The 20918-nt window shown below is 40.2% G+C and overlaps 1 protein-coding gene across 1 annotated transcript in view; it reads right to left on the minus strand.

Moving 5' to 3' along the window:
• Positions 1–19073, minus strand: part of ppp1cb (protein phosphatase 1, catalytic subunit, beta isozyme) — a 108316-nt gene extending 89243 nt beyond the window's left edge. Inside the window, exon 1 of the mRNA XM_060849115.1 lies at positions 18783–19073. Coding sequence (XP_060705098.1) covers positions 18783–18834 — 52 coding nt within the window. The 5' untranslated portion in view covers positions 18835–19073. The remainder of the gene's footprint in view (positions 1–18782) is intronic.
• Between the last annotated feature and the right edge of the window lie 1845 nt (positions 19074–20918).

Below are 20918 nucleotides of genomic sequence, written 5' to 3' on the forward strand. Positions count from 1 at the left end.
CATTTAAGCGGGCATTGGATAAGCATATGGAGGTTATTGGGCTAGTGTAGGTTAGGTAGAGTTTGGTCGGCACAACATCGAGGGCCGAAGGGCCTGTACTGCGCTGTATCTTTCTATGTTCTAAGAGGTCATGTTCAGTGCAAGTGCAATCTCCTTTTCAAGGTGGTTTCCTGCAAATGTTTTCTTTCATGGGAATTTGACATCACTCACCAACATGTTTCTCACTCAAATTGATTTCAAAATGATGAGCCACTTTTTAGAACTAATACAGTCGATTTCCAGAATTTTGAGAAAATGACAGTAAGGGCACAACAATATGGGTGGCACAGTGGTTAGCACTGCTGCCTCACAGCACCAGAGATGCGGATTCAATACTCGCCTCAGGCGACTGACTGTGTGGAGGTTGCACATTCTCTGGGTGGGTTACCTCCCACAGTCCAAAAAATGTGTAGGTTAGGTGAATTGGCCATGCTAAATTGCCCATAGTGTTAGGTGCGGGGTAAATGTAGGGGAATAGGTCTGGGTGGGTTGTGCTTTAGCCGGTCGGAGTGGACATGTTGGGCCGAAGGGCCTGTTTCCACACTGCAAGCAATCTAATCTAATATTATTCAAAATCAGAAGTGCGTAATTTGGAGGGGAGTTTGTAGGGAGTGGTGCTCCTACTGGTCAGCTTTTTTTTAATCCTTGTATGTTGTGGAGGTCATGGGTTTGGAAATTGTGGGAGGCTTATCGACATATTCATCAGAGGAATTTACTTTTCCCCCTATCTACTTGGTCAATTGCTTATTTTGTAAGCTTCCACTAGATCACTTCTTAAACTTTTCTGCTTCAGTAAAAACTCCAAACATTTTCAAAGTCCTTTTTTCCTACTAATATCCTGGAAAATCTCCTCCCATGTTGCCAAATTCTTCACGATTATATTTTAAGCCAGGTTAAAAAACTAAAAATGGGCAAGGGTACAGTTACAACATTTAAAAGACATTTGGACAGATATGTGCATAGGAAAAGGTTTAGAAGAACATGGGTCAACTCAGGCAAATGGGACCAGTGCTGTTAGAAAACCTGGTCTGCATGGACAAGTTGGGCCTGTTTCCATGCTGTATGCCTCAATGACTGTATAAGATGGTTTGCTGTGGTCAGTTATCACTACAACCGCACCTGAGAGAGATCAATCTTTCCACCTAGCCAATTGGTTATGGGTTCAAGAAAACAACTTCATAATTTTATGCAGTTTTTGTCAAAATGATGAGAAATAAACTAGGCACTATCAGCTTGATCTAGCATTTTAGATGGGTATTATTGGGTTCCATGGCATTTAAAACAAAAACAGCCTTTTCTTAAAAATGCTAGCAGTACAGAAACCTTTCCTTCATTAACAGTATCATGTACATGGAAGCTGTTGTGCTTTTGTAATGACTGGTATTCTTCAGGAACCATGTATAATTAATATTAATTTATTGCACTGTTCTTTCAGAACCGTTGTTCCCCTGCACAACAATCACTTTACATTAAACAGACAGTTTGGGGGATCTGCATGTATGTGTATATTGTCAAAAATTCTGGTGAGAGGTCAGATCCCATTGAAGGAAAGGAATTGTTTTTTTACCATGAGCAAGGTCCTTTAAATTAATCTTGCGATATCCTACTTATCACAATAATATGTAATTATTAACTAATCACAATCAATCTACAACACCTCTGCTGGTGCTCAATTTGAAATGAAAACAAGCAAAAATAAAGTTATCAATAGCCATTTTATCTGTTGTAATTATTTGCTAAACCAACATGCTGACTCAATGGATATTAAGAGTTTGTGCTGACTTTAAGATCTTAAAAGCATTTGTATGCAATGAATATTATCCTACATTGTGACACACTACATTGTAAATCAGTAGCCCAATGCTCCTCTGTGATTACAAAGATTTTACCTTTAGTTTGTGACAGCTGTTTGTTGCTATATAATTCTTTTAAAAATTAGAAATTTTAGATCACAATGTCAGAACAGACCCTGGTGTAAAACCACACCAAACACAGGTGTGATGTAGCTTCAGTCCTTATGCTTCCAACAGAACATTTATTGTTTTGTTTTCAAAACATAGGTGACTGTGTGTGCTACTAGTCCTGTTTGTCTCTCCACTAAGAGAGCAGTAGACCATTTCTATCTGTAAAATCTTTTTTACTATTCTGTTTTGACACCATCACCTTGATAGCTTGTCATCTCTCTACCTTCATTAGTTTGTACAGTTTTGAATTACTTGTTACTTCGATTTGTTCCTCAGCATGCGACTTTTATACCTACCATATTATTCCAGCAATTTGGTTTGTCTCGAGCAGTCATTTTTATTCTCTGCTTCGGTTATTTGGACACAGGTCATCCCTTCACTTCTATTTAGCTGCTGACACTTTACTCATACCATCTTTTGATCAACTGCAGAGACTTGTTATTCAGCCTGTTGAACTCAACATGCACCATTTGTGCTATTTTTTGATCGCTCTGTCTATGTGCTTCCCTTCACTTCACCAGACAAAGGAGCATCGCTCCAAAAGTTTGTGATTTCGAATAAACTTGTTGGACTAACCTGGTACAATTTGACATCTAACCTTGCCCACCTCAGTCTAACACCAGCACTCTACATCATGGCAATTTTTAGGAAGAAATATGCTGATTAAACAACTTTATTCAGCTGAAATAATTTACAAGTGCAATGCATTAAAAGGTCCATAAATATGTAGCCAATTGAAACTTAGTTATTGAATAGCCTTATGATTCAGCATTTGGCAGATCAATATGCTGTATCAGAAAGAGAAGAGTTCACAAATTTAGTAAAGGTGCTGAGGGAAGGCTTTTATAGGTGCAGACTTACTCTCAGTACAGGAAAGACAATAAAAAAAAAATCACTGAATTAACTTGCCTCATTAACAGATACCCACAGCTAACTGACTCAAATGGTGAGAGATCAGTAGTGATTAAACTGATGCACAAGTATTGCACACTAACACACATGGACACATTTCAACCATCCCAAACTTAAAGAATCTTCACAGTGACAGATCATAAAATTACTCATGCTGGCTTATGAACATACATGAAAACAGAATATCACCATGGTTGTACTGCTTTGCTTTGGGCAGCTAATACCCTTTAAAGTTAGAAAACACATGGACTGCTGGCAAATCTGTCAGCATTGCAACTATTTCCATATTTGCAGGTGGTTTCCCACACAAAAGTTTGAAAATCAAAAAAAAGGAAAGAAATGAGCAAAAGATAGGCACCACAGAGCATTTTAAACTCAGCCTTTCTTAAGATATCTAGACACTGATAGGAAGAGGAGAAAATGAGGACTGCAAATGCGAGAGAACAGAGTCAAAAGGTGTGTTGCTGGAAAAGCACAGCCGATCAGGCAGCATTAAAGTAGCAGGAGAGTTGACGTTTATGCTTGAAATGCCGACTCTCCTGCTCCTCGGATACCGACGGGCAGTGCTTTTCAAGTGCCAAACTTTTTCACATTGAAAAGAACAGGGCAGGAATGGAATAATTTGAAACAGGAAACAAAGTTCACGATTAAGAGTTCTCCCAAAAAGGAGAAAAAGAGCTCATGCAAATTCAAGAATCATTTTCTATTGATCAGAGTTCAAAGGCCACTTTTTTTAAAAAAGTGTAAATAACATGAAAGCCTGTGCAATCTAACAATACACACGCATTGAAAACTGATACTAAAATAAAATTAAGAAAATCAAGATACTAATATTCAAAGAAATAAGGGCACAAATTATCCTAAACTGATGTCTTCAGTCAAAAGAATTACGTACACCAGTAGGGTCAAAGTTTCATGTTGAGAAAATAAAAAATTAGCATTTGGGGAATGTAACTTCCAAAGCAAACATTTAAAACAATGCCAAAGTGACTCAACAAATCAAATATAGTACTTGTTTCATTACATAAAATCCTGACTTTTGTAGATTACATTCTAATTAAATTCACTTTTCTGCAGAAATGCCCCTGACAATCTTCAGTTTATTTCCCTCCATTACATCTCATTCCATCATCTTTTTTCCTTAAAATCTATTTCACATCACCCCCCATCTTTATTTTGCTGATCTGTATGCCACATTAGTCACATGTTTATTTTTGCTATTTGCTCCAAAGCATAAAGTGGGCAAATTAATTGACTCCATATGACAACAGATGTTCAAATCCCTGAACCTTCAACAACATTGCACAAAGAGCTAATAAACAATAGTAACTGTGTAGACAAACACTGTGGCACTAATTAGATTGTTTTCTTCCTCGCTCATCTTTTACTAATTAAAGTTCCTAAATCTATTTCAGTCACCTAGCAATTTGCCAGGAGAATTTAGTGAGGAGCTACTTTATACTCTGGTTTACTGAAGAAATCTCTTTCTCAAAATTTAATTACTCACCCTCTACAAACCACAATTTCAGTCTAGACAGATTAGTAACTATCAGTAGATACCAGGATTAATTTAGCCTTTCAACAAAATGCCTCAACTGCTGATAGCCAAAGAGCCTAATTGCATGAAGAGGTATCTGAATGCAATCAACCTTTAACATATTACAATAAAACCACTGTTGCTCCCAAGATAGCTGTAAAGCACAATGATGGGAATGCAACACTTTCATCTGACCACCCCTAGTTGCCTGAGGTGGTGATAATTAGCTACTTTTCAAATCGCCACAATCCATTTTGTGTAGGTACATTCACAATGCCATTTGGGAGGAGATTTTAGGATTTGGACCCTGTGAAACAATGAATGACAATACATTTCCAAGTCAGAACGCTAAGTGGTTTGGAGAGGAACATGCTGGTGGGGTGCTGCCATGTGCTTGCCTTTCATGCTGTTCCCAATGGTAGTACTTATGGATTTGGGAAGGGCTATCCAAGGAACCTTTGTGAACTTTTGCAATGCATTTTTGTGGATGTTACACACTTCATTGGAAGAGTGAGTGAACATAATGCCAATCAAGTAGGCTACCTCATCCTGGAAATTCTAAGCTTTGAAAGCTGTTGGAGCTGCACCCATCCAGGCAAATGTGTAGAATTTCATCAAATCTGTAGAGAGGTGTTAGGTTTTTGAGGAGTCAGGATGAGAGTTACTTGCTGTAGAATTGTGATCTTCTGACCTGCTCTTGTCACCTATATATTTACATGGCTAGTCCAGTTCAGTTCTGCAATTACAACCCCCAGGATGTTCATAGTGAGGGAATCAATGATGAATGTCAAGTGAAAATTGTTGGAAGTGAACATTAACTGGAACTTATATGACAAAATGTTGCTTGCTCATTACCAGCCCAAACTTGGATATTGTCCAAGTTATGTTGTATTTGGCCATGGATTGCTTCACTATCTGAACTGTCACTAATAGTGTTGAACATTATGCAATCAGCAGTCAACATCCTTACCTCTGTCCCTCTGATGGATGGAAGGCTATTGATGAAGCAGCTAAAGATAGTTGTGCTTCAGAATCTACTAGAAGCAAAGAGATAGCCCGGAACAGAGATAACTGACCAACAATCTCAACTATCTTTCTCTGCAGGAGATAGGATTCCAACCAGCAGAGAATTTTCTTCTTGACTCACTGACTCCAGTTCCTGGTACTTCTTTACCCTCACTTTATCAAATGCAGCCATTCTCACCTCACCTCTGGAATTCAGCCCGTCAGTCCATGTGTGAACCAAGGCAGTAATATGATAAGGAGTTAAGTGGCCCTTATTTTAAAATTCATTCACTGGCTCGGCCAGCATTTATTGCCATCCCTAATTGCCCAGACGGCAGTTAAGAATCAACTACATTGCTGTAAGCCTGGAGTCACATGTAGCCAGGATGGCAGTTTCCTTCCCTAAAAGGACACCGTGAACCAGATCAGTTTTTCTGACAATCAACAAGGGTTCATTTTAATCATTTGACCCTTAACTTCAGACCTTTCTTTTTATTGAACTCAAATTCCACCATCTGGGATTCGTACAGAGAACACACCTGGGTCTTTGTATTAACAGTCCAATGATAACACCACTAGGCCAATAGCTCCCCTGGCAGAGCTCAAACTGAACACAAATTATTACCAATCAGATACTGTTTGATGACCAGCACTGATGACATTTTCCATCACTTCTCTGATGATCAAGATGGGGCAGTCATTTGTCTGGATGGAGTTATCCTGCATTGTGTCCACAGGACATTTCAGCAGCTTCCCATATTGTCAGGTAGATGCCATTGTTATAGTCATACTAGAACAGTCTAGTGAGGTACATGTGAGGACTGCAAATGCTGGAAATCAGAGTCCACATTAGAGTGGTGCCGGAAAAGCACAACAGGCCAGGCAGCATCCGAGGAGCAGGTAAATCGACGTTTCGGACAAAAGCCTGACAAAGGGCTTTTGCCCGAAACATCAATTTTCCTGCTCCTCGGATGCTGCCTGGCCTGTCGTGCTTTTCCGGCACCACTCTAACGTGGACTAGTGAGGTACGTGGCAACTTCTGGAGAACAATCTTCAGAATTATTCCTGGAATGTTGCTTTTGCAGTATTCAATGTCTTCAGCTGCTTCTTGATAACTTGTGGAGTGAATCGAATTGGCTGAAGATTGGCATCGGAGATGCTGGAGACCGGTGAAGAAGCCAACATAGATCATTCACTTGACACTTTTGACTGAACAATACTGCAAATGCTTCAGTCTTATCTTTTGCACTAATGTATTGGGTTTTGATCCAAAGACAGCAAAGGAAGGTACAACATGTACTTACATTGCACCTCTTACAATGAAGCGTTCAAAGACAATTCATAAAACAACATCATACTATGACGACTAGCCATATGCACAGAAATGAGCTATTTGGCCCAGTTCATACATTGTTTCACTTTCCGATCAAATCTCCCCCAAAAGATCACCCTACCTGAAACATTGACTCTGTTTCCTTTCAACATTGCTCAGTCCTTTGAGTATAGGAGTTGGGGTGTTATGTTGAGGTTGTACAGGACATTGATTAGGCCTCTTCTGGAATACTGTTTCCAGATTTGGTCACCCAGTTATAGGAAGGATGTTATCAAGCTGGACAGGATTCAGAAGAAATTTACTCGGATGTTTCTGGGCATGGAAATTCGAGTTGCAAAGAAAGTTTGGACAGGCTGGGATTTTTTTTTTCCCCACTGGAGCTTAGGATGACTTAAAAGAAATTTATAAAATAATGAGGGGGATAGATAGAGAAAAGACAACTACCATTCATCCTAAGATGGTGAATTTCAGTTTAGGGAACACATTTTTAAGGTGAGAGAAGAGAGATTTAAAGACATGAGCAATTTTTTTTCAAAATATAGAGGATGGTTCGCAGGCACATTGAACTTCCTGAGGAAGTGCTGCAAATAGGTACAATTATGATGCTTAAAAAGAGATTTAGATGGATACACGAGTAGGGAAGGTTTGGAGGGATATGGGCCAGGAGCAGACAGGTCAGACTAATTTAGTTTGGGATTATGTTCGGTGTGGACTGGTCAGATCAAAGGGTCTGTTTCCATGCTGTATGACTCTGTGCTGCCAGACCTGCAGAGTTTACACAGAACAGTACAGTCCCTTTAGTCCTCGATGTTGTGCCGACCTTTTATCCTACTCTAAGATCAAACTAACCTACATACCCTTCATAGTACCATCCATGTGCCGATCCAAGACTTGCTTAAATGTTCCTAATGTATCTGGCTCTACTACCACAGCTGGCAATGCGTTCCATGCACTCATCACTCTGTGTAAAGAAGCTACGGCTGATATCTCCCCTAAACCTTCCTCCAAATATTGACCGGGAATACTGTAGTTCAAGTACTTTAGATGAATCAGTTTTTGTCCATTGTGTGCAATATATAGACAGATCAACAAGGGACGAGGCCACATTAGATTTGGTACTGGGTAATGAAACAGGCGAGGTATTACATTTGGAGGTAGGTGAGCACTTTGGTAATAGTGACCACAATTCAGTTATGTTTATTTTAGTGATGCAAAGGGATAGGTACATACAGCAGGGCAAGAGTTATTGCTGGGGGAAAGGCAATTACAATGGAATTAGGCAAGATTTAGGATGCTTTGGATGGGGATGGAAACTGCAGGGGATGGGCACAATTGAAATGTAGAGCTTATTCAAAGACCAGCTACTGTAGGTCCTTGATAAGCATGTACCAGTCAGGCAGGGAGGAAGTGTCACAAGCAGGAGCCATGTTTTACTAAGGAAGTTGTATCTCTTGACAAGAGGGAGGAGGAAGATTATGTTAGGATGAGATGTGATAGCTCAGTTAAACTGCTTGAGAGTTACACATTAGCCAGGAAAGACCTAAAGTGGGAGCTAAGAAGAGCCAGGAGGAGAGATGAGGAGTCATTGGCGGATAGGATCAAGGAAAACACTAAGGCTTGCTATGGTTATATCAGGAAAAAAAGAATGACTAAACTAAGATTAGGGCCAATTAAGCATAGTAGTGGGAAGTTGTGCGTGGAGTCAGAGGAGATACGGGAAGTGCTAAATGAACACTTTTCATCAGTACTTACACTAGAAAAAGACAATATGGGTGAGGAGAATACGGAGATACAGGCTACTAGACTAGATGGGATTGAGGTGCATAAGGAGGTGGTGTTAGCAATTCTGGAAAGTGCAAAAATAGATAAGTTCCCTAGGCTAGATGTGATTTATCCAAGGATTCTTTAGGAAGTCAGGGAGGAGATTGCTGATCCTTTGGCTTTGAATTTCCATCATTGTCTACAGGAATACTGCCAGAAGACTGAAAGATGGCAAATGTTGTTCCCTTGTTCTAGATGGGAAGCAGGGACAATCCTGAAAATTATCAACCTCTGAGCCTTACTTTGGTTGTGGGTAAAGTATTGGAAAGGGTTATAAGAGATAGGATTTATAACAATCTAGAGAGGAAGAAGTTGATTAGGGATAGTCAACACAATTTTGTTAAGGATAGGTCATGCCTCTCAAACCTTCTTTAGGAAGGTGACCAAACAGTGGATGTGGATGACAGTAAACTAGTTGATGTGCTGTGTATGGATTTCAGTAAGGCGTTTGATAAGCTTCTCCATGGTAGGCTATTGCACAAAATATGGAGGCATGGGATTGAGGGTGATTTAACTGTTGGGTCAGAACTTGGCTAGCTGAAAGACAGAAGGTGGTGGTTGATGGGAAGTATTCATCCTAGAGTTCAGTTACTAGCAAGATACTGCAAGGGTCTGTTTTGGTTCCATTGTTGTTTGTCATTTTTATAAATGATCTAGATGAGTGCATAGAAGGATGGGTTAGTAAATTTGCAGATGACACTAAGGTCGGTAGAGTTGTGGATAGTGATGAAAGATGTTGTAGGTTACAGCTGAGAGGTGGCAAATGGAGTTTAATGTGGAAAGGTGTGAGGTGATTCACTTTGGAAGGAGAAATAAGAATCCAAAGTACTGGACTAATGGTAAGATTCTTGATAGGGTAGATGAAGAGAGAAATCTTGATGTCCAAGTACATAGATCCTTGGAAGTTGCCACCCAGGTTGATAGGATTGTTAAGGAGGCATACGGTGTGTGTTAGCTTTCATTGGTAGAGGGATCGAGTTGAGTTTCGGAAGCATGAAATCATGCTACAGCTGTACAAAACTCTGGTGTGGCCACATTTGGAATATTGCATACAGTTCTGGTCACTGCACTATAAGAAGGATGTAGAAGCTTTGGAAAGGGTTCAGAGGAGATTTACTAGGATGTTGCCTTGTATGAAGGAAAGGTCTTACAAAGAAAGGCTGAGGAACTTGAAGCTGTTTTTGTCAGAAGAAGATTGAGACGTATAAGATAATCAGAGGGGTAGATAGGTTGGACAGTGACAACCTTTTTCCTCAGATGGTGATGGCTAGCATGAAGGAACATAGCTTTAAATTGAGTGGTGATAGGCATAGGATAGATGTCAGAGGTAGTTTCTTTACTCAGAGTAGAAAGGGCATGGAATGCACTGCCTGTCAACAGTAGTAGGCTTGCCAACATTATCGGCATTTAAATGGTTATTGGATAGGCATATAGACGAGAATGGAATATGTAAATTAGATGGCCTTCAGATTGGTTCCACAGGTCGGCGCAACATAGAGGGCTGAAAGGCCTGTACTGCGCTGTAATGGTCTATGTTTTATGGATGTGGTACTATGTAAAACCCTGTCCATAATCCTGATGCAAGTCTTGACCCAATTCAGTAGGTTACAAGTTCTCATTTCACACCAGAGAACAGACACAATCTAATCTAACACTGCTGTGCTGTACAAGGAGTGCCTTGACGTTAGAGCTATTTAATTGATTATAAAACATTTTGGGATGTTCAAACTTCAACAGGCACTAAACATATTGATGTTTACCTTTTTTTAAAACACTGTTTAGTTTCTTCTTTTGTTGTCACGTAACCATGGTTAGCAAGTGAGAGGTGACAGCGTCAGGCTAAAAAAAAAGTTAACACACGTGTAGGGAAAAGTAAAAATCCAATGGACTGTTACATTTTTAACAGGTCCGTACAATGCAAGATTTGCCAAGAAGGGCATGTGACAAAAACAAGATAACAGAACAAAATACACAATCAGCTGTGCAGTGCAACCTACAAAGAAGCCAAAAGGAGAAATGTTGAAGAAAGTAACAGAACAAGATAAAAGATGTTTAGATGCAGGAAAGTACGTATGCACAACTCACAAAGGTCCAGAATTTCAGAACCATGTCTTTGGATTGGAAGACTGAAACATTATCAGATTATTTAAGAAACAAGGGTGGGAGAAATCAAGGAACTACAGACCTAGATATTTTCTAATCAACTTGTTCAAATACATTACACACCTCTGGAGCATGTTGGACTTGAACCAGGGCCATGGACAATACTACGGCACCACAAAAGCCCTAACTACAGATCTATAAACATGAGCTCTACAGACATCAACTGTGGGGATTATCAGTGGAAACTAAAACAAAGAGTTAGTGAACACTTGGAAGAGAAAAAAAGGATTATCAAAGGGTCAGCATACATCTAACAGGGATCAGTGAGGTTATCAGTCACAAATCACACCTGAACCAGCTTCTAGAACAAAAAAAGCTGTCTAATTTTGTCTCAGCATCTTCTTCCATAAACTGACCCCCTGACTATCCCCCCCTTAAAAACACTTTTTCCCCTCATATCAAAATAATTAATGAATTTCAATTGCTGTTAAACCTCCTCTGAATATTCTCTGCTTTAACAAGAAAAAAACTGCACAGTAAACATCCTGCTGCTACATTTTGCAACATACGTTTGGGCAATTTAATGGTTTATAGACCCATACAGCATGGACCCTTTGCTCCAATTTGTCTGCAGCGACCAGTTATCCCAATCTGAACTAGTCTTACCTGTCAGCATTTGGCTTATATTCCTTTCAAGCCTTCCTCTTCATCCAGATGCCTCTTAAACGTTGTAATTGTATTTACTTCCACCACTTCCTCTGGCAGCTCGTTCCATAAAATTTTTAAATCTTTCCCCGCTTCTCACCTTAAACCTATGCCCTCTAGTTTTACAATCCCTACTGTGGGAAAAAGACCTTGGCTATTCACTTTAATCATGCACACGTGATTTTATAAACCTCTAAGGTCACCTCTCAGTCTCCGACGCTCCAGAAAAAAATGCCTCATCTATCTTTCCCAATTACTCAAACCCTCCAATCACAGCAATATCCTTGTAAATCTTTTGTGCACCTCTCAGGTTTAACAACAGCCTTTCAACAGAACTTCAACCAGAATTCTTTGCATTCTTCCAAAAGTAGCCTCACCAATGTTCTGAGCAGCTGCAACATGATACCCCAACTCCCATACTCAATGTTCTGACCAATTCAGGCAAGTGTGCCAAATGCCTTCATCATCTTGTACACCTGCGACTCCACTTTTAAGGAAGCGCATGCCTCCACCCATTGATCGCTGTTCAGCAATACTGCCCAGGCCCTACCATTAATTGTATAAGACCTGCCCTGGTTTGCCTTACCAAAGTACATCTCGCATTTCTCTAAATTAAACTCCATTTGCCACTTCTCAGCCCATTGGTCCACCTGATCAAAGGTCCTGTTGTGCTTAGATAACGTTCTTCACTGACTACTACGCCAACAATTTTGGCAAACTTACTAACCATGCCTCCTATATGCACATCCAAATCATTTATATAAATGATGAAAAACAGTGGATCCAGCACTGATCTTTGTTGCATACCACCGGTCACAGGCCTCCAGTCCAATAAAGAATCCTCTACCAGTACCCTCCGTGTCCTATCTTCAAGTCAATTTTGTATCCAATTGGCTAGCTCTCCCAGGTCTCAACTGATCTAACTTTACTAACCAGCCTACCATGCGAAACCGTTCTGCCATTAATCGTCTTTGTCTTCACAAAATTCAATCATGTTAGTGCACATGATTTCCCACACACAAAGCCATGCTGACTATTCCTAATCAGACCTTGCCTTTCCAAATGCATACAATTCCTGTCCAACAACTTATCTGTCATGGACGCATGTCTCACCAGTCTATACTTTTATGGCTTTTTATTAGTCTTTCCTAAATAATGGCACCACATTAGCCAACCTCCAGCTTTCTGAACCTCACCCATGGCTGTCCACGATACAAGTTAAGTTGCTGAGCTTGAAGGTTTGTTTTCAGTCAGCTCGTCGCCATACTAGATATCATCATCATTGAGAGTGTCCAGTGAAGCGCTGGTGGTATATCCCACCTCTGTATTTATAGATCTTGGCTTCTTAAGAAGGGTGATGCCATTTCTGGTTTTTGTTTTCCCCAAGGGAAGATAGATAGGATCTAAATTGATATGTTTACTGATGGAGTTCTGGTTAGAATGCCATGCCTCTAAGAATTCTCATGCATATCTTTGTTCCGCCTGTCCTAGGAAGCGTGTGTTGTCCCAGTCAAAGTGGTGTTCTTCTTTGTTTGTATGTATAGAAACTAGTGATAGTGGGTCATGATGTTTGGTGGCGAGTTGGTGTTCAACACATCCTAGAACAGGTGAAACAAGGACATGCATGCGAGTTCTTAGAGGCATGGTGTTCTGATCAGAATTCCATCAATAAACACATTAATTTAGATCCTGTCTACCCTCCCTTGAAAAAAAAAATCAGAAATGACATCACCCACTTTAAGAAACCAAAACCTATAAATATAGGATGTAGGACATACAACCAATATTTCACCGGAGACTCTCACTAATGATGTCACCTAGTATGGTGACAAAACGTCTGAAAACAAACCTTCATGCTTAGCGAGTTAACTTACACAGTTATCATTAACCTCAGCTACAAATCTTCTCAAAAATTACTAACGATACAAATACCTCCACAAGGGGCCCAACAATCTCTTCCTTCACTTCCAACACAGATCTGGGAAATACCTGATTAGGTCCTGAGGATTTACCTACCTTTTTGCACTTTAAGACCTCCATCACTATCTATGGTATGAACTCTTTTCAAGATATCACTATTTAATTACTCAAGTTCCCTAGATTCCATGTCCTAATCCACAGGAAACATTTTTTCTTTCCTGTGGAGGAGGACATGGAAGCTGGAGAACTTGAGTAATTCTTTCCTTCCAGCATGTCCTATTCTAAAATAGTGCTATCTAGCTGAAAGCGTTAGTCCTAGAGATGCCAGAAATACTCTGGTACCTCACCCAAATGCCAACTGAGTAGTCTATCCACTGATTCCTGCTCCTCTGATGCTGTCTGAACTGCTGTGCTTTTCCAGCACCCCTCTAATCTAGAAACTGAAGGCGTCACAGCCAATCCCAAAACCTACTTTCAGTTTCTAGCCAGAGTAGGTAGTAATCAGGAGGTGGAAACATAACCTAGCCTTTGGCGTCTCTGAATAATCATAACCCATCACATTCTTCTCTGCCATAGATCAGTGAAACTCAGCACAGACGAGTGATGAAATCACATTCACGGCTTATCACCTTTTCAAGAGATGTTCAGTAGCATGGTAATTTGACCACACCTCCTTACAAACTCCTCACAGATTGTTTGTTTTCTGGGAGAGATTATTATTACTACTATTACATGTTTGAAAACTACATTTGCAACAAGTTTATAGACTGAACTCTGTGGTGGGCATAGTGGCTTTTTAAAAAAAGCATCTTTAGGATGTAAATTCATTGGAGAGGCCAGTATGTAGTGCTCTTGCAAATTTAATAGGCCAAATGATTAATTGCCCTTATAAGGTGATGGTGAGCCACCATCTCCAACCTCTGTAGTTCATGTGGCACAGGTACGTACACAGTGCTGCTTAAGAGGAGTGACAATATGTAAATAAAAATGTGAAAATTATAAGCTATTGTTTTCATGAGGTTTACAGCAAAACCTAGCAAAAAAATCAATCAACAACCTGTGGAGATCTGAAACGTACAGGTTAAATTTTCATTGCCAAGATATTGTTGGTTATATTCTCCATGAATAATGGTGATGCTGCTCAGGCTGATCAAAATCAGGTCCATTAAATCACTTTACTGGTTATTTAGTTCTGACTGTCAATGACGTTAGTGTCATATGTAAGTGGCCTGAATGTAAGTGGCTTTCTCATGAGTTCCTTTTAGTTATGTGAAATTATTTACTTTTTGGGTTTGTGACGGTATTTTAGAGCTTAGATGCACTGTTCCATGGGAAATGCAAACAGAATGGATTCCTAAACAAATCCTTTATTAGAATTGAATTGGCAGAAGTCCATGAGCACACTACCTGCCTTTGACCCAACTGAGAGCATATCAGGGTAGGAAATAGCGATGATATCCTCCTATATATTGAAAACAAATCTTATTTATGCTGCCAATAATACTCAAATATCACCAGTCCTATGATAAACTGTCATTATGTTTTCACAGCTGCTACAAATAGGGACAGTTGCCACATTTTTTTCTTAGTTATTCACAGGATGTGGGTGTCACTTGTTCAGCTAGTATTTATTGCCCATTCTTAATTACCCAGCATTTGAGATATAACATTGCAGTGGTTCTGGTATCTTAACTAAGCTAGACCAGAAAAGAATGACAGTTTTCTTCCCTAAAGGGCATTAGGGAACCAGGTGGGTTTATCTGACAATTGACTGTGGTTTCAGGTTTTTATTGAATTCAAATTCTAGTAGCTGCCATGGCAGGACTTGAACCTAGGTCACCAGAACATTACCTGGGTCTCCGGATTAAGCATCTGCCGCATAATACCATTACTTCCCCATAGCATTTGGATAATAGGATCAAGATATCCACATCACTGCGTAAATGGCATAACCTTTCATGGATACTGGAAAGTTAGGTCAATGATGGAAAACTAGATATCAATTGTCCAGACTAAGTCAAGTTAATCCATTTGCCAAGATGGCACATTCTTGTACATAAATAGCAACCAGTAAAAGGAATTTTCACTCAACTCCTACAACATTCCAGTTTCTGCTTGGATCAACTGGTGCCACTCACTTGTTCTTGGAGATCAGTTTTAAGTTCTCCAATTGACTTGGCCCAAATCTACACAATTAGCCTGACACTTCAATTCCTTACTGAGAAATTGCTCCCTTGGAAGAGATACAATTCTTCCCTTTGGCCCATTTCCTACATTAACTTGTCTTTAAAATATTTTAATTTAACCTTCAAAGAAGTGCAATCTAATGGTGCTTGGAACACATTGTTGGGGATGTAGCAAAACAGGTATGACAACAACATTTAAGAGGCATTTAGACAGATACACAAACAGACAGGGATAAAGGGATCTGGACCGTAGGCAGGAAAATAGGATTAGTTTAGAATGGCATCATGGTTGGCACAGACATGGTGAGCTGAATGGCTAGCTCCTATGCTGTTGTGTTCTAATTGATCTTACAAATAAAAGATGGCTATCTAAATTCAAATATATCAGAACTTTTCCGTTGAAAGCTTCCAGTTTACAGCTGGATAAAGGAACGTAACAATTTTTTTCTTAAATCATGAGGTCCAGCAGCAGAGACAATAAATCATTATTGCAACCATCAGGTTAACTGACCAAAAGATGAGCTGAATGTGGACAAAGCTGTTTGTTTAAAAAAAGAAAATCAACTTTTGGGGTATAATTTTCCATTTGTAATTGTAAACACACCATTGTATGACAAATGTTGATGTTATTCTACTCTAATTGGCGCACTTTGTTCAAGACTATAACTGCAGAGGTTTACACTAAAAACAAAAGTACGTGGCAGAAACTACAGTAAAATTTTTTTACTGAATTTGTCATTAAAGCTAGTTTTGAATGGTTTTAAACAAACTGCAGAGCATCTGTCTTGAACAGCAGCTGCTTCCCTTTAGGCCTTTCTAGAAATATATTTCTCAGTTTGCATTACCCATTCACCACAACTGCTTTGTTGGTGGAACAATGTCACTACTGTAGAGTTTTGGTATGGCTAGACAATATCGTGTTCAGCCATGGACAACGATTTGTGGTAACTACTATCACATTAAACTACTAGCCATGACACACTCCAAGTGTACGAAGTATTTCAACACGAGCATAATTTTATAAAAACAGCATTAATGACTTTCATAACTTCAGTTGGTGAATTAAGTGAGATGAGTCAGAGTTACAGTACTAAGAAGGCCCTAGGTTCAGTCTGCAGTCAGTGCTTAGTTTATTAATGTCATTTGTAAAGTCATCAGAATTGGCCTTAGCATCCTGGAATTGAAAAGAACATTTAGTTTCTACCTATTGCTGGAAACACACAAAAAAGAATGCTTAGCAAGATATTAGAATGCAATCTGGTTCTAAGGAACTATATTCTAACATGATATTAATGTCTTACATGAAGGAGTAAAAAATAGTCAGCAAGGAAAAGTATACCAGCTGTGTTTTAAAAAATATATATACTGTTACAAAATTCTATCCTGGGACTGAAAAACAAAGTACAGTCACAGAATATCTCCAAAGACAAAGGGACTACAAATTCAAGCAGGCCAGAAAATTGGGTATCTGTGCAATTTGAGAATTATTTCAATCAAGACCTCCACATAGTTGTTAGTATGTTCACAGGCCATCTGAAGCCCCCACTCTTCATTTTATAATTCCCCAATGACGATACACCACCAAAAATGGAATGTTGTCATTCAATCTTGTCACTTTGAGAACTAAAGATTACTTTTCCTTTTTAGAAAGAGGATAGCATTTCATCAATTATTCCCAAATGCTGTAAACATAGCATTAAAGTAGTCCCTTACATTGTGCATCCAACCTACATCATATAATCTATTAACCTTTATATTGCTCACAATGCAGTGAAACCCAAGGTTTTAATAAATCAACATACAGAATCTTCAGGTAATACACAGACAGATTCACTAATGAGGATTACATCGTTGTGATGTCTTACTTGATTTTTTTCAACACCCAAGAAAAATATGATCATTTATTTCACTTTTTCCACAGAAACAGTAAAGAAAAAATGCAAATTATTTTCAGGATGCCAAGGTTTTGCGTTATTTCATCAAATTCTGAGCAAAATGGCGACACTGCGTGGTCTGGAGTGCACCACCACGATGACCAGTGGCTACAGCAGCTTGGCAACAGCCACCAACACGAAAAACAACAGCCGACAATGAAGCACAGTGGCTTCCTTGAACATCTCACATATGTGGCACTTGTGGCAGAACTTGTCTCTCAAAGACTGGCTTCTTCAGCCATCAGTAAAGGTCACTACACCCCCATCTGAAGTGGATTTGTTTGCTGTGTCCGTTATGTTCAGGAGATGGAACGACGCTGAAATAAAGAACAGCCTTTTCCCTTTGGAATAAAATCTAAAGGGGAATGTAATCCAGTTGCTGCTGGGAGGGGAAAACACACCCAGTGTAACACATTAAATATTTTCAGATAGTTGACATCAGGCAAGAGCCAGAGAAAGGCTCCTTGTAAGGAATGGATTGAGGAGATCCACTACCACGGCTTTCCTTACCATATATTATGAGAGAGTAAACGACACACCCCAAGAATACATGGAGGATCAAAAGGCAAAAAGTTTCCCTCACAAAAGACAGATACGACAATTAAACATTCACCAGTCGACGTGCAGCAAATAGAAACCGCGCCGGGACTGACTAACTCAAACACACAAGCTTTTGAAAAAGAATTATAAGGCCTTCAAACTTGTAAACCAAAATATTTAAAATGATTGCACACGCCCGTAATCTGAATAGAAATTCCTAAATGGAAATAAACTTGTTTTATAAAAAGACAACATTTACTCGAAAAAAATACACTCACTTCGTTAGATACAATACTTTGGATACTATAATTTTTTTCAGTTTTTTAAAAAAAAAATCTAACTCCATTTCCAGCCTCACGAGACGCAGGCGGTTGGGTACCATTTGAAATTGTCGCCGGTTAAACCGAGTTCCCGGGCTCCCTCACCGCCCGCCCAACCTGTCAACAGCACAACACCGAGGCTCCGGAGCCCGATCAGGCCGCACTTCACAGGTAAAACGAAACCTATCCCTCCGAATTTAATAACGAAATCGTATAAAGGTTTTCCGTTTCAAAAACAACTACCATTTCAAATCCCCCCCCCAAAAAAAAGCACGAGAGAATCTTTTTTTTACAAAAAGGCGTTTGTTTTAATCTCGGGAATAAATATTTCTTCCAGCCGCCCCTCCAAATGCAAAAAACTCGGATCCCACACAAATCAAATAAACGTTATCTAAGGCTGTTCCAGAGAACATTAACGATTTTAAAATCAAAAGGCCGTTTTCCAACTGATTCTTCGACTCACCCTCCAGGAGCCGAGCTATCAGACTGTCCACATTCAGCTCTCCGTCCGCCATTTTACAGCAAACACTCTTCAGTCGAGAGCAGTAGCAGAGAGAGGGAGGAGGGCAGTTTCTTGTCTGAGTAACCCTATCAGTACTGGAATCGACACAGGAGAGAGGGGGGCAGCTTCTTGTCTGAGTAACCTTATCAGTACTGGAGTAGACACAGCGAGAGGGGAGAGTGAGAGAGAGGGGGGCAGCTTCTTGTCTTGAGTAACCCTATCAGTACTGGAGTAGACACAGCGAGAGGGAAGAGTGAGAGAGAGAGGAGGGCAGCTTCTTTTCTTGAGTAACCCTATCAATACTGGAGTAGACACAGCAAGAGGGGAGAGTGAGAGAGAGAGGCAGCTTCTTGTCTGAGTAACCCTATCAGTACTGGAGTAGACACAGCGAGAGGAGGGCAGCTTCTTTTCTGAGTAACCCTATCAGTACTGGAGTAGACACAGCAAGAGGGGAGAGTGAGAGAGAGGAGGGCAGCTTCTTGTCTTGAGTAACCCTGTCAGTACTGGAGTAGACACAGCGAGAGGGGAGAGTGAGAGAGAGGAGGGCAGCTTCTTGTCTTGAGTAACCCTATCAGTACTGGAGTAGACACAGCGAGAGGAGGGCAGCTTCTTTTCTGAGTAACCCTATCAGTACTGGAGTAGACACAGCGAGAGGGAAGAGTGAGAGAGAGGAGGGCAGCTTCTTGTCTTGAGTAACCCTGTCGGCACTGGAATAAACGCAGCAGCAGCAGAGAGGGGAAAGTGAGAGAGGAGGGCAGCTTCTGTCAGTACTGGAATCAAAAGCAGCAGAGGACAAAAGTGAAGGAAAATGTGTGTTTATTGAACAAGTATTGGTTCCTCCTCACAGAGAAGTCTTTGGAACATTCTGGCCTTTACAGAAAGCTTTTGCTGTATTCTTTCATGGAATATCTGTTTTGCTGGTTAGTCCTGTATGTATTCCCATCCCTCATAGCAATTGTAAGGTCATGATGCAGTTCTTTCTTGATCGATTGGAGTCCTTGTGGTTAGGGGACATCCCAGTGCTGAAGTTCTGAAGAAATCCTACGAGATGCAAAATGTTGCCTCTGTTTCTTTTCACAGATGCTGCCAGACCTGCTGAGTTTTCCAATATTCTCTATTTGTTGAAGGATTGTGAAGTGTGCCATAAAGTCACATAGACACATAAAAAAAAGAGCAGGAGCAAGCCATTTGATCCTTTGGGTCTACTGCACCATTCATTATGATCATGGCAGATTGGTAAGGGGTACCCTTTTGTCATATGGCTCTCTTTGCTCCAGATTCTGGATAGAGAAAACATTAGCAATGAGTTCCTTGTTATCAGTATGGGAATATCTAGATGGAAACATCACAAAGAAGATCACTGGTGTAGATTAGATTCCTTACAGTGTGGAAATAGGCCCTTCGGCCCAACAAGTCCACACCAACCCTCTGAAGAGTAACCCACCCACATCCATTTCATTCTGACAAATGCACCTAACACTATGGGCAATTTAGCAAAGCCAATTTACCTGCACATCTTTGAATTGTGGGAGGAAACCCACACAGACATAGGGAAAATGTGTGCAAACTCCACACAGACAGTCACCTGAGGCTGGAATTGAACTGGGGATCCCAGTGCTGTGAGGCATTAGTGCTAACCACTGAGCCACTGTGCCTACCTACTGAAGCAGTGATTGCTCAGAGGAGCCCTCAAGTACTCACCAGAACAAAGGTCCAGGATTCCACTGTGTCACAGGATTAGCACAAAAGGAAGGCAATTAGCCCATTGTCATTATCATGTCAAACTCTTGCCACCATACATTTGGAGACTACCTTGCAATGAAGATGAAGAAGGGAAGAAAGATGAAGCAGGGAAGAGGAACACAGAATCCCTTCACTGCAGTTGTATTGTCTATGATTACCTACTGAGATTCAGTTCTGAACATTCAACCAACAGCATAGCAGCTCAAAGTCTTTATACTGTAATAATTAAAATGAAGAAGCAACACAATGTTTGTGTGTTGGCTGCCTCAACAGGTCTGAATGCAGCTAGATGGAAATCATTCCCCTACACGCCCTATGTCTGAAAATGGTAGAAGGCAATCAACTTTTCCCTCT

This window comes from Hemiscyllium ocellatum, chromosome 3, assembly GCF_020745735.1.
Source record: "Hemiscyllium ocellatum isolate sHemOce1 chromosome 3, sHemOce1.pat.X.cur, whole genome shotgun sequence".
NCBI lineage: Eukaryota > Metazoa > Chordata > Chondrichthyes > Orectolobiformes > Hemiscylliidae > Hemiscyllium > Hemiscyllium ocellatum.